Source organism: Ptychodera flava, chromosome 2 (genome assembly GCF_041260155.1).
Source record: "Ptychodera flava strain L36383 chromosome 2, AS_Pfla_20210202, whole genome shotgun sequence".
In the NCBI taxonomy this organism is placed as follows: domain Eukaryota; kingdom Metazoa; phylum Hemichordata; class Enteropneusta; family Ptychoderidae; genus Ptychodera; species Ptychodera flava.
In genome coordinates, this window is record NC_091929.1 from 38,821,770 (window position 1) to 38,836,350 (window position 14,581).

Below are 14,581 nucleotides of genomic sequence, written 5' to 3' on the forward strand. Positions count from 1 at the left end.
TAATTCATATATCTAAGGGATCCACAAATTCTTAACAAAGTGTAAAGTGGTTCATAATGATGCATGATGGAGTGCGGAAAGCTGTGTGTGAGAAATTAAAGCCGCAATTTTCAATCCAGATTCTCGCATTAGTGGAGTTCTCCTCCCAGTCAAACACTTGGCCAGTACGATATTTGATTTCTATAACACAAACTGATCTCAACCTTTTGGCGCCTTTTGCTACTCCTGCAAACAGTTTATACAAGCGTTTGATTGATGGTCGGTTCGAATCGCCAACGGCATTGATTCCCCACCACCAACGCTCGAATTTCCTGAAAAATCGTCTTCCAGTCGCGTTAGAATTTAAAAATAACCACAGAGTTCGATCGGCAGTAGCTTCGCACTGACCGCTTGGCAGTCTCTCTGCGTTTTTGAGGCCGGAAAAAACTAAAAAGTGGCATTTTCTTGAGCTTGTGCCCGCGTGTTGCCTGTGAGGTGCTATAGCTTCGCTCCCTCAGTCACGGTGAAGTGTGTTCATTAACGTCGAGGTCCAATAAAGGTTTAACCTTATCTTACGGCCAAACTTTACTGATTTTAGCACGAACAGTTAATGTGTATTGATCATATCTTCAGACAGACGAGTAGTTTAAAATGTAATGCATAACTTTTTGGGAAGGGATATTTGTATGTTGATGTATTCTATAATAAAAGAATAAACCATGAATAAACAAACGCCAGCAGATTCTATCTATATTGATAGTGCCTATATTTTACCGAAGGTAACTAATATTACTAGTGACGCCACTGATATTCATATATATTATTTAGAGAAACTATATTAGTGATATAAAAAAGTATACGGTAGTTCTCTTTTTTGAGGATGTGGTGGCCCTGAAAAGGGCCGTTTGGTTTGTGTATGCTAGGCATACTATTTACTTGGAGCTTGTGTATTTGGTGACGGCTTTGGTGCCCTCACTGACGGCGTGCTTGGCAAGCTCACCGGGCAGCAAGAGACGGACAGCGGTCTGGATCTCTCTGCTGGTGATGGTGGAACGCTTGTTGTAGTGGGCCAAGCGGGAAGCTTCGGCGGCGATACGCTCGAAGATGTCGTTGACAAAGCTGTTCATGATTGACATGGCTTTGGAGGAGACACCAGTATCGGGGTGGACCTGTTTCAAGACCTTGTAGATGTAGATACCATAGCTTTCCTTCCTTCGTCTCTTTCTCTTCTTATCTCCAGTACGTGCAGCTTTGGACTTGCCGGCCTTCTTGGCAGCTTTACCACTTGTTTTGGGAGGCATTATGAACGACGCTGATATGGAGTTCGGAATGCCAGATACCGGGAAGTACATCAATTTATAATTATTTGTATGCAAATAAGGGATCGTCGGTCTTAAGCGGGAAGGTAGCTGCGAACGGGATAGGAAACACTAACCCACTTAAGTACACACTTACAACTATATGTGTAACCTATTATGACCTTGTCAATGTTACAGTTCGATCATTGGTCATTGCAGTCGACAATTACATTTGATTGGTCCAGATTAATGCCCATAAGGATCTTTTCGGTCTGCATAAATACTGCTCTGGAAGGCGCCAAGTAATGTCAGTTGAATCTAAACTCAAGCAATAAACAAAATGTCTGGACGTGGTAAAGGAGGCAAAGCAAAGGGTAAGGCCAAGAGCCGATCCAGCCGTGCTGGTCTGCAGTTCCCCGTCGGTCGCGTTCACCGTTTCTTGCGCAAGGGCAACTACGCCAAACGTGTCGGTGCTGGTGCTCCAGTCTACTTGGCTGCAGTGCTCGAGTACCTGGCTGCTGAAATCCTCGAATTGGCTGGCAACGCTGCCCGTGACAACAAGAAGACAAGAATCATCCCCCGTCACTTGCAGTTGGCTGTCCGTAATGACGAAGAATTGAACAAACTTCTCGGTGGTGTCACCATCGCCCAGGGTGGTGTATTGCCAAACATCCAGGCAGTACTCTTGCCCAAGAAGACCCAAGCCAAATCCAAGTAAATCGTATGCCTAGCATACACATATCAAACGGCCCTTTTCAGGGCCACCACATCCTTGAAAAAGAGAACTACCGTAATACATTTTTACAAAATAATAAGCTCACACACACATATATGTGTGTGTGTGTGTATGTATATATATATATATATATATATATATATATATATATATATATATATATATATATATATATGTATATATATATATGTATATATATATATATATATATATATATATATATATATATATACATACATACATACATACATACATACATACATACATACATACATACATACATACATACATACATACATACATACTACATACATACGTGTGTGTGTGTGTTACCGATAGTCTTAGGAAAAAACATAGTATATCTCTTGAACGAAAAATATAAATATCGAAAAGTGGAAAGTTGCAGAACCTTATAAGGTGAACCAATTTATGGGATCTTGCTACTTTACACATTTCCATAGTTTTTTGAGAATTTGAAAGTGGATGTTGACATTCGTAATAAATAAGTTCAGTGATATTTTATTATAAAGGTGAATTTGATGTCTTCTTATTCCAGTTTCAGAATCATCAATGTCATCATCAAATACAAAGGGTATAAATGTTTTCAGTGACAGAATCCAAATATAGGCTAAGTCTGCACATTGTTCTTAATCAATCATTGACAGTGTGTCAGAGCTTTCGCCAGAAAAAATATGTGTTTGTATCAATATAATTCAGAGTTAGTTTATCTGCCTATAGAAATATCAGAAAACACGAAAGTGCGATACCGGACTGTTTCAGAATGCATTGTTCCTGTTTCATGAAAAGTGGTCTGATATAACCGTTTGCATTTTTCAAGTCGATGCCAAAATTATGTATATATATATAGAGAGAGAGAGAGAGAGAGAGAGAGAGAGAGACAGACAGACAGACAGACAGACAGACAGAGAGTAGCATTTAAACGCTTCATAGATGTGTACAACCAGAAGTGAACTATCAAAGAGTGTTGTTTTACAGGCAGGCCGGAAAGGATGATTGAATTGTTTCTCGGACTCGTCGCTCCCACGCTAAACGCTTTGGGAGTTGGCTAATCAGTATTCTCATAATTCGCCTAAAACAAGGAACAAATGATTGATAATGTAGACCTAGAACTTGTTTAACGAATGCAGAACCATGACTAGGCCTCATTGCCCAGCTGCTGATACATAAAAATATCCCTCAATGACAGAGTGACTGACCGTGGCTAAGAATGAGTCAATCTATTTACAGTATTGTGCATATACTTGACACCGACGCGATACAAAACAAAATAACGAGACATTGTCTTGACATTGAAAAGAAACAAAAGTGTGATTATATTACCATGCCCTGTCCATCGTGTTTTGATTGGTCGAGCTGAACCACGTGACTGCCCACAAATACACAGTAATGGTTTGTTTTCGTGCCCGTGAATATGAATAATATCGTAAACATAGAAACTTTACAGCTAAAATGAAAATTGTGATTTGTACAAAATTCATCATAATCAACCACAACATAAAATGAAGCATCTGTCGCCCAAGTTTAGACGCTGTTTTCAAAGAAATATCTGGATTTGCAAAATTTTGGCAGCGCGCGCACTACTCACTGTCAGGTTCTTGGGCCCCGTTGTCATTCGCACGGGAAATTTTCGTAAATTTTGACCGTTTTTCGGGGTTCTTTGATAATATAATGGAAATAACAGACTCCGCGCTGACCATTAAAGTTTATTTATGGGCGCGGGCGAGAGGAAAGCCAAATTAACGGGCTCGGCAAGCCTCGCCCATTAATTTTTGGCTTTCCTCTCGCCCTTGCCCATAAATAAACGTTAATGGTCAACGCGTCGTCCGTTATTTCTATATTATCAAATGCCCCTGCGAGGAATGCTACATCTTTTGTTTCAGACCCACGCCATTTAATGAATTATTGTGATAATGGTTACGATACAATGGGAACATGGAGGTAGCATGCAGATTTCGTACTTGAGAAGTATTTGTCACTGGGTGAATTTTGACTGTGTGAACGAGTTGCACCATCTTGTAGATCCAGCGCCATATCTCGTATCCAAATCGAGTGGGAAAAAACGCGGGAATTACACTGTTCGAAGACGTTACTTTGTAGGGAAACGTTGAAATTTTAGAAAATGGATAAAAATAAAGAAGGCAGAATTATAGAAACATGACCACACCATTGATATAGCACACACATTATATACACCTTGCGTTCCAAGAACTATCTTCTAATCTTTGTTGAATGTTACAGTATGTTAGAACAACGTTGACTGGGATGCAGATGTGAAAAGTACCTACAGCGTGTGTATGCTCTATGATTTTATGTGACATGCGTAACTTTTCCAAATCTACCTTCTCGATCTACATTCATGCAAATGTAATTTTAATATCTGGCATGACTAGAAAGTGGTTCTTTTCATCAGTTGTCCTTCTGGAATGTTGTATATTTTGATCAAGATTCAGTTCATTGAGCATGTTGGAACAAACGTTGTCAAATTTGAAAACAGCCCTCACCCAACAAATTTTGAAGGAAAAACATTTTACCGTTAACACACTTACATGTGCCTGTACCATATCATATAAGTCATATATCTATACACGGCTAGTAGACTCCTACACTTTACTGTCATGTAGGTTGTAGCACAAACAAATAATTTGTCTGTAGTTGTGAGTATGACCTTTGCCCCTGTTGATGTACATTCCAACCAATATGCATATTGACAATACCCATCTTTTAAAGGATTGCAAAAAATTTGGAAGTGTGAACGGTAGTTCTCTTTTGGAAAATGTGGTGGCCCTGAAAAGGGCCGTTTGGTATGGGTTTTGAAGTTGGTAATCTAACCGCCGAAGCCGTACAGAGTACGGCCCTGGCGTTTCAGAGCGTAGACCACATCCATAGCGGTGACGGTCTTTCTCTTGGCGTGCTCGGTGTAGGTGACGGCATCACGGATGACGTTCTCCAAGAAGACCTTGAGTACACCACGGGTTTCTTCGTAGATCAGACCAGAGATACGCTTGACACCACCACGGCGGGCCAGACGACGGATAGCTGGCTTGGTGATACCCTGGATGTTATCACGAAGAACCTTACGATGACGCTTGGCGCCTCCTTTTCCCAGACCTTTGCCTCTTTGCCACGACCAGACATGCTTGCAGTTCAGTTTCCGATAACTTGGTATGGTCAACGTCAGTTTTATATAGGGCAATTGTGAACGCAATAGAAAACGCCATTTAAATAAAGATAACAATCACAGTACATTAATATTTACCGCCTTTAAGACACAAAAGATCTCACGTTGTTTCCTTTGTCCGTAAAATGCATAGTATTAGCAACATTGATCAGGCAAAGGTGTGAAGTAAAAGTTGGTAATCTATTGTAGACCATTGTGCATGGAAGTGCTACGAAAATGAAAAGCACTTCCATTGTACAGAGAGGGTTTTGCACTACGGAAAACTTTTTCTTGTGAGAAGGACAACATAAGTCCACGCCATGGACCTATTACTAATCCACGTTCTCCAGATATGAACTTTTTTTTCAAAAATTAGCCCCCGGATCACAATCTAAGCGAGAATGGACGCCTTATCATAATCTTGCATCTATGAGATTTGTAAAACACAAACCTACTCCATACATTCTATTTCCATGTTCAAGAATGTTAACATAAATACAGAATAAAGTTTATGTATGGACAAGTGATAAGCCACAAGTGACTTTGTCTAATATTAAATCAAATCCGACTTCGTATTGAAGAATGACAATTTTTACATATATGAATCTGTGGACAAAGTTTGTACATTTCCTTTGAATTTTCCTCCTGTAAATTATGTCAATGTGCTGTGATTTCGTTTATAGAAGATTGTGGCACATGCATATACGACTAAACGTTCCCCTATCTTGACGGTTCAAGGCTCCTCAATTCTAAACCCTTGTGTCCTTTTGAAGTAAAAGGTATTGCACAATACTAGCGCTTCAAGGAAATTCGAGAGAACCATGGCGTGTTTACGTGAAATAAGACAAACACGAACCCAACACTGTGGTTGATTCATGACTACACAAGGTTGCAATATTTTAATATCAGAACAGTCACCTTATACGACTAACCTACCGTATACTAAATGTATGGTAATATTAACCTGTTGCAGGGAGGTACTGGAGAAGTTTGTCGAGCGCGTTGGTGTGGCAGTTATTGTGTAAGAAATTAACATAATTATTCTACTGATTTTATTTTGGGCTCGGATTCCAGGGAGTAATATTCCATTGCAACAACCTGTCAACGAGAGCCAACTTTACTTCACATCACACTATTGCTGTACGAATCATACTTATCAATGTCAAAATATGGGCGGTTAGTTACTATATTTGCTACATCCGAAGTTTTACAATTGTATGAAAATAGTGATTAGATGCCCATGACAAAATTTAAACTGTTCCATCGATACTCTTCGCCCCTAATGAATATTATTAACACATACAGCAAATTCCCCGGGCAAATTTCTACCATCTCTCCGTCTGTCTGTCTGTCTCTTTCTCTCCCTGTCTTTGTCGTTGTCTCTCTGCATCTGTTGCGTCTCTCTCTCTCTCTCTCTCTCTCTCTCTCTCTCTCTCTCTCTCTCTCTCTCTCTCTCTCTCTCTCTCTCTCTCTCTCACAAGTGCACAAAGTTTGTATTTCCAATATCCAAGGACGTCTTAAACATTCCCCATTAGAGCAAACGTACGCGTGATATTAGGACTTTTATTTGTCCAGGAGCTGGAGATCTTCGGCAGGAAAATCTAACCAGAGACGGCTCCCTAATTTTGAAATTTGAGGTCATTACATCTTACGGCCAGCAAAGAAGATCATCAAAGTGCGTTCGGAGGAATTAGTAACCTGGAAAAGTAGATGCCGATGGGGTGAGGGGGCAAGCGCATACGAATTCATGGCCCTGCGTTATGCTGTTTGCCCAGCAAATTAGGATTCAATTCAAACTTTAATAGAAAGTCTCTCCAAACCAATCATACATCCACTGTAAACCAACACCATACTCACAGGTGAACCAATCACAACATGAACAATCGTACAACAAAAATAATAAACCCAGTAAATCAAATTAAGGAAATCATGTGGACGGATTTGTTTTATTTAATAATTAATAATCACAACAAATTTGACATAAAGGTTGTAAAATGTAGAAATAAGGTCCTCTGTATCAAACTGGTAGTTTAAAAACATTGGAATGCGTAAGTTCAATGCATTGATTGCCTTGCGGCTATGATATGATGTGACGTAGAGTACTTCAAAATGCATGGAAATTTTGACATTTTAAATTAGTAGCCACAATCAAGTTGATGTACTCCAAAAGAGATTCTGGAAGGACTGTACATGCTAAATGTCCAACTCTTACGACTCCCTAAGTTACTGGTGATTAATGCAAAATATATTCATGCCCCCATATCTTTACGTATATACACTACGCTATAGCAATCAGAAGAAATTAGCAAATTCAAAATTTAGTTGTAGAATTATCGTCTGAGATTTTTTTTTGGTACCATTCATTATTTGCTGCTTCTTTTTATTTTAAAGTTTTATTAAAATTTGACATAATGCCATCATAAAATGAGCTGTATTCTAGGATTGTATTTACACATTAGTTAATATAAAGCAAAATAAAAGATTTCTTGTAGACATGAAAAGAAAAGACGAAAATGTTGCTCCAAGTGATGATGATGATGATGATGATAATGATGATGATGATGATGATGGTGATGATGATGATGATGATGTTTACTAGTCTCAGCACTGTTTTGTCATACACTGAATTCTATTAAGTTAAAATACTTCCAATGTATATTCCTTTCGTATCTCACCTAAAGTAACCGTGTACAGATCCCATTGTCTTAAAGGCGGTGGTCGTCAGAACGGCGCTCAAAGGTTGCTAGGGCCCCTACGACCTATACAAACTCTGTATTCAAGCTACGTTGGCCACTGATGAAAGTTAAAGCATGTTGGTCTTAAAGTACATTAAATGTTGCAGCTATTTTGACGTGATGCATCTATATATAGTGCATGAAATACATTGTTTGTAAACAAGAAAGTTGCACATGCGCAGTTCCGACGACTACTTCCTTTAAATTCTAAAAGTTCCGTGCCCAACGTACCATTTTTCATGAATTGTCAACATATATTTCAGTTCTCATATAGCCAGCCGACGTGCCTCCCTTCATTATCAAGGTCATGACCTCATGCATGTATATGAATCCCCTGCTTCAATTATAAGAATTTCACCATTTAAAGGTACGTCTGATTATAGCATTATCAATGCCCCAACCCTTCTGAATACCATTTTCATGTATCGTTTAGGGCGGTAAGTCACCGTGGGGGATTCGTAATTGTCATTATTGTAGTTGTAATATCCATTTTATCAATTCAACATAAAAATACTATAACGCTAAAATTTCAGTATCCGTAAATTTGGCCACATATATAATGTTATGTGTGAATATATATTTGTTTTTGGCGTCACTTTATAAAAACTTTGAACGCCATTTCTTACTGAGCGGTTACTGTTACTCTACGGGGGGGGGGGGGTTGGTTGAGAAACCGTGGTGCGGTGTACTCCGAGTCTCGAAGCGTGATAAAGATGTATTTGTAGCCAGAGATGAGTATAGCGCCACCACAGATCAAACCAAGATGCTCTGCCTGCTCGGACCACAAATTTTCAAATTTCAGTCCGTATTAACTGCACATTAGATTCTTCAGTCCATACACGGCAAGGTGTCGAATAAGTTGCGACTGCTTTTAAAACGCGACGGTAGTCAGTCGTAGAGGGCGTAGTTCATGGTAACAGCACAATTCCATTGCAAGATAGAGATCGCTTATTTTTTGCTGCTTCGTCGAAGGAAATTTGATCTTCTAACCTTCAAGGTGTCGCATTTATATTGTAAAGTAAGTAAACTGTAATGATTTAACTGGTTGATGATTGTAGAGTCTGTAAAGTATTGACGTTGGGTTTGTCCCAGGATGAGATGTCTGTGTGGTAGTGTAAATAATACAAGCGTCCATCACTCGACGTCTGTCTCTCCCACCTGATCAAAAGATAAAAAATCAAAATGTAAACAAATCAAGACAGAATGCGCCTCGGAGACAGATATTTGGACACTCAAACTTGTAAATTTTCTTCCGGCCTGCCACTTGTGACGGTTAATTTTGAAGCTTATGGTTTTAATAAAGTTTTTGCAGGCTTAGTTTTGTGAAAGTCGGGAATAGTATTTCCCCATAGAGATAAATCAGGGATGGCGGCCATTTTGAATTTCAAATATCGGTATATATTAGGTGATTTGTTTCTCTTACGCGAAATTTGCACTTTGCACCAAAATTTCATTCTTGATTTTGAAAAGCAACGGTTTAAAATTTGCTTGAGGAAAGTTGGAGCAAAAGTTCATTTTATCGGTGTGAAATATCTTTGAGGTAATAAATGCTTTTTAATCAAAATGCCTGAACTTTCCTACAATGTTTTGTCCACTTTGATATGACTTTTTCTGAGGCGGATTCAATGCATTGGTAGGTGATGTCGCTAACAAAACAGCGCCGCCAACGGCAATGTAGACTCATACTTTCGGACACACGGCATCATAGAGCTGCATGAAGCCAAAGTAGTCTTTGGACTAACACTTAACGAACGATACACAGTTTTCAATGTCATCGTTGAAATGTATTTTGAGAATTAAACTTACCCAGAAGGGAGAATTTCAGGTTTTTCCCAGGAGATAAATCCGGTTTTACAATCAATGTAGTATGTAAAGCCATTGTCGTCACAACGTTCTTCCCAGCTGTAATGTGATAAGAACGTCTATCGTGAATTTCAACGCTTGCATCGTTTCGCAAACATAGCATCTGTTAGTTTTATCTATAGATTTTGTCACATTAATCTCTCTCTCTCTCTCTCTCTCTCTCTCTCTCTCTCTCTCTCTCTCTCTCTCTCTCTCTCTCTCTCTCTCTCTCGTAGATATGGTTGTATGCTACACACTAGTAGAAAAGTATTCATAACAAACTCACAATTTAGGCAGCACCAGAGGTTTTTCCCAGGTTTCAGATTCAGTCTCTTGTTCTTCATAGTAGGGGAATCCGTAACAATTCCTCCTCTTTAGCCACCTTCAATTGAGAGAATGAAAATATCAATGGAACACCAGAAAAATATTTCGTTGTTTAAAACTGTTTTTGGTGGAATTTTCCAGGCTCATAATTTCAAGATACTGCATTGGAACACAAAGCTTTGAATTCAATAGTTTGACGAAAATTACTCGTAAAGGTTTCCAAACATAATTTGTGGTAAGAAACAAAGGCAATGGGCAGGCAAATGTCCGAATTTCTGTCGACAGCACAATATATTGCGCGCGATGCTAAATCAACAATTGAATCAGCGACATCACATCATTATTTTCTGATAAAGTAGCAAACTTAATGTTGGTTTGTCACAAACACACCTGTCTTGTCTCTGCGGACTAAAATGCTCAGTAAAATTACGGTCCTCTATCATAGAGCGACTGTGATAAATTTAAAAACGCGAGATTATTGCTTTTGGTCTTACAATCACAGGAATGTGACAAGCTTTTAAGCCTTTTTGCTGAAATTTTGCTATCAATATTCTAAAACGGGATGTTTATCACTTTTGCTTGCGCTCTTCAACTTACCCTGGTTGCACTGTTTCGTCATCTAGGACTGTGTTTTTCTCCGACTCTCTGTCGTAGATTAACCTCGGGTCAACAATGACCTTTGACCCTCGGCGTGAAGAAATGGGCTCGTCAAGGACTTCTGAAATGTGGAATTTCGAGCGATTCTTTAATGAAACACCTTAAAATGACACGTTTATTATGTATCTGTGTATCTGTACGTCAATTTATATACCATAATTGAATGTGTATACACGTGTTTATATGTGTTAAAGTAAGGACATAATTTACTCTCTCAAATGCGTATATGTTCGGTGGTTCCTGGCAAAAATACTTTCCTGTCTATTTTCAGGGTCGTCTTTAACACCTTCAGTTTATATGACCTGTAGGTCAGTGTCCAGCAGCTGTTTACATGTATCTTTAATACTGTGTCTTACTTAAATATAAGATAACATCACTGCAGTAACTGATATCACTTATCCATATTAGAGCATGCCTTTGTCAAACTGAAGGGGCAGGGTGCACCATAATGTGGACTGATTTTTTGTAAAACTTACAGAGTTTCAGTAATGGCAGAATTTACTCTATAAATTCATATATTTCGGTGTTCCGGTCAAACATGCTAGTCAGTCTATCATCACAGTCAGAAATATCATTGTCTCAGTTAAATTACTATTATCTCCTAGGAAGTCAGGATATGTTATCTGGAACTTGATTACATAACAGTGACAGTGTCCACCTTTTCAAGTGGGTTGGTTCCCACATTAATTAAAAACTTGAAATTATGTGGCAAAATAATGCTTAAATTGAGCACATTAACTTCAATACCTGTTTGGGTCAGAATAAAACTGTTAAGACATTGATTCAACACATTTTTCTAGGTAACATATATTGGTGCATGGCCCTGATTGTTGTTTAAAAATGTTAATTTCGGTAAATTCGAAATTGTACATCCATACTGTAATTTGCTATTGAGTGTTGACTATACGGTAGTGGTAAGTCTTACTTGCAATATGAAAACTGACTGGCTATCTGTGCTGCTGAATAAATGAAGAATGCATTCAAAACTGGATAGTAGAGAATGCTGCATTGCCGCCAGACAGTTGACTTTGAAACCTGAACCTATCGCTGTAGACACTCAGACCATTCTTGCAAGTTACATAAATTGAAGATTTTACAGTAATTATTTGACTTGGCCCAATTACTGCCAAACAAAAATACACGAAGTTGCTTCATCACCTACAAGTAACCTTGACAGATATAGATCATTTATTCAAAATCCATGGCAGATGTTAGGCTAATCCACATTGAGGGACCGGGAATATGTACTGACAGATGGAGAGGCATAACTTTCCTTAATATTATCGATAGCTTTTTATTTACTTTTCAGCAAGCGATCCTGAGGTTCATTGATAGTAATGCTGGCTTTACTGTTACATTTACACGCTATGTAGCCCGGCCGGCCAACCACGGCTGTTGGTGACTACAAGCTTGAAATTGCTCTAAAAATCTTAAAAATTGATTTTGAAATCTTATATTATATAATATAGAAAATGCTTAATTGATAGTTTCAGCTGAAAAGTGACTGAAAAATATTAATTTTGGAATTGTCATAAAAATTTGACGGCATTTTAAGGTTAGATATTAATTTGGGGTTGGGGCGTTGACGCTCAAAGGAGACAAAGCACGGGCATTTTTGAATCAAAGTAACGATTAGTTTCACAAACAGAAATGTCGATTATGTCGACAGATATGTGATTCACTGTATTCTATTAAAAGAAGGGAAGAAATAGAATGGGATACACGAAAAATAAAAACCTCAAAAAGTAACCAATGCTACCATCAAAATTCAATGGGCAACTCGGCAGCGAAGTCATAGGCGAACACTCGTCATATATGTAGCAGTGTTTGACTGAATATTTTTTGTACCACGATCTGGCTAATTTTTTCCCACATTTTGGACAATTCAGTTTTTTGTTTCATTCCCTGAAGTACAACAGAGTTATTCGTTACAGGATTTATAAAGTGTCGTGATGATCATCTTACCCAGAGCACATTGTACTGTACAGTACAGTACACGGGTGCGTTCGTGGCGTCGCCAGAATACATGTAAAAAGATAATATCAAGTGGCGCTACAAAGTGACCCATTTCTTTTCAATCTTCCGCAAAAAGGGCAAATCGTTCACAACGGAACAAGCGCTTCAGTAAAAATAGCTGATATGATTTAAAAACACTCGCATGTCACAAAGCCCTGGTTTTGCTCCTGAAACGTTGACAGGGGCCTGTTCCTCGCATGCTATTAACAGTAAACGGTACTAAGTTGGATTTTTTTTTGTAATCTTGATTCTACTTTTGTTCACAAATAACTACACAATTTAATTACTGATGATATATATTTTCTGATGCTGATTTATTTTACATTAGTTTCATTCACAAATTTTGGTAAAAATTCGTTTCCAATTTTGGTGCGAGTGACATGACTGTGAAAGTACAAAATGTAGCAGACGACACAACACAAGCCAAAACCGAATCTCCTTTGGAGATATGCAGTTCGTACAAATCAAGGCAAAAGAATAATTTGAGCGGCAAAAATATAATGTTCTGTAACACTCTAAGGATACACTTAACGTGGGTTGTTCTACGAGCCACTGTGTGGAGTTGACTGCATCCGCGGAACAAGGCTCCAGGATATGCTAAGTCGCGTTGGCGCGGAAACGTCGGAAAAGTAGGCAGATCGGTTATCCCGGATGTACTGCAAACCTCGTTGGTCTTCGAGAATTTTCGGAAAACCTCCGATTGATGTATCGCAATATTCTGATATTTTGCCACAGTTACTTCAACGTATGGAGTTACCATGGCAGGCATCAAGTTGCTATGGCACGTGAGGAACGACGTAATTTGCGTCACTTTGATAATCAGCAGATTCCGTTTAACACCATCTGCCATGTGTCGAAAATTTTTAATCAAGCTACAAACATCTCTGTACATGTAGTCAACCAATCAGAAAAATCGAAAATAAATTCAATAACAGGAGAACAGCCCCTCATGTAGACTACGCTTGCATACTACAACATGATAAAAGGAAAGTGGCTTCATATAATATCGCTTATCTCGTCCTGTATGTGCTTAAATGTGTTTTGTGGTTATATTGTATTTTGGTTGTTTGTGTGAAAATTAAAATATAGGTTGTTAATTTCAAAATAAGCCATGGTGAGACATGCATGGGCGTAGTACAGCTGTGACCCTTTGACCTCACGTTTCTAAACTGGATCGGTTCCTTCCTCAGTCGCCAAGAGATATAGGTATAAGCTTATCTCTGTTTCATTTTTATATTTTGTTGATGTTGTTGATCTCTTGTTCTTCTAACAGAGAGATCGAATATTTGTTTGTATCGTTTTTTGTATTTTGTTTGTTGCCTTGTTCTTGATGCCGTTGACTTTGGCCGTTATCAGTGTATCGCTCATGTTGGATTTCTTTTGTATGCGATGATCAGTTGTTGTGGGAATAATTTCCTTTAAGTGTTTCGTCCTTTTCTATGTGTTCACAGTTTTCTCACATTGCTGTTTTTTAGCTTGTGTTCTTAAATATATTTTCTTGTGTACACTAGTGTGTTGTTTGTTTCTTCGTTTGTTCGCTTGAAGTTCTGGAAGTTCGCTGGTTTTGTAGTTGCGTAATTCGTGTGGCGATGTGACAACAGATTTCCTGTTGGTTTTAGCCACGTTCGACTAATCTTGCATTAAGTGTATTGACCTTTGAAACTAAGTTATTGTTAGTGTTCCAAGTGCTGATGTATCTTGGTTTTCGCCTTTCATAAAAGGGGACCCAGAGATCTGGTTGTTGTTGTTGTTGCTCTGGAGGCGTTTGGCTGTCTTTCGTGTTGTCGGATCTGGACAATTTAATATCAATCTCTGT

The 14,581-nt window shown here is 38.6% G+C and overlaps 2 protein-coding genes, 1 long non-coding RNA gene and 1 pseudogene across 3 annotated transcripts; 1 reads left to right on the top strand and 3 right to left on the bottom strand.

The window, feature by feature from the left end:
• Nucleotides 1-892: 892 nt before the first annotated feature.
• On the bottom strand, nucleotides 893-1,313 carry LOC139148372 (histone H2B, gonadal-like). The gene has a single exon (XM_070719801.1). It carries the CDS (start codon nucleotides 1,278-1,280, stop codon nucleotides 912-914), a length of 369 nt encoding a protein of 122 aa, XP_070575902.1. The 5' UTR covers nucleotides 1,281-1,313; the 3' UTR covers nucleotides 893-911.
• A 250-nt stretch (nucleotides 1,314-1,563) lies between these two features.
• On the top strand, nucleotides 1,564-2,012 carry LOC139148379 (late histone H2A.3, gonadal). The gene has a single exon (XM_070719814.1). The coding sequence runs from the start codon at nucleotides 1,618-1,620 to the stop codon at nucleotides 1,993-1,995; it is 378 nt and encodes a 125-aa protein (XP_070575915.1). The 5' UTR covers nucleotides 1,564-1,617; the 3' UTR covers nucleotides 1,996-2,012.
• Nucleotides 2,013-4,714: 2,702 nt separating this feature from the next.
• LOC139148385 (histone H4-like) lies at nucleotides 4,715-5,169 on the bottom strand (annotated as a pseudogene).
• A 2,866-nt stretch (nucleotides 5,170-8,035) lies between these two features.
• On the bottom strand, nucleotides 8,036-10,832 carry LOC139120454 (uncharacterized). The gene is made up of 4 exons (XR_011549100.1): nucleotides 10,690-10,832; nucleotides 10,055-10,150; nucleotides 9,733-9,828; nucleotides 8,036-9,084 (listed from the first exon to the last, which is right to left on the bottom strand). It is a non-coding gene; the product is annotated as an uncharacterized lncRNA (long non-coding RNA).
• Between the last annotated feature and the right edge of the window lie 3,749 nt (nucleotides 10,833-14,581).

Coding starts and splice junctions, on each gene's coding strand:
- LOC139148379 (XM_070719814.1), top strand. CDS start 1,618: ATGTCTGGACGTGGTAAAGGAGGCAAAGCAAAGGGTAAGGCCAAGAGC.
- LOC139148372 (XM_070719801.1), bottom strand. CDS start 1,280: ATGCCTCCCAAAACAAGTGGTAAAGCTGCCAAGAAGGCCGGCAAGTCC.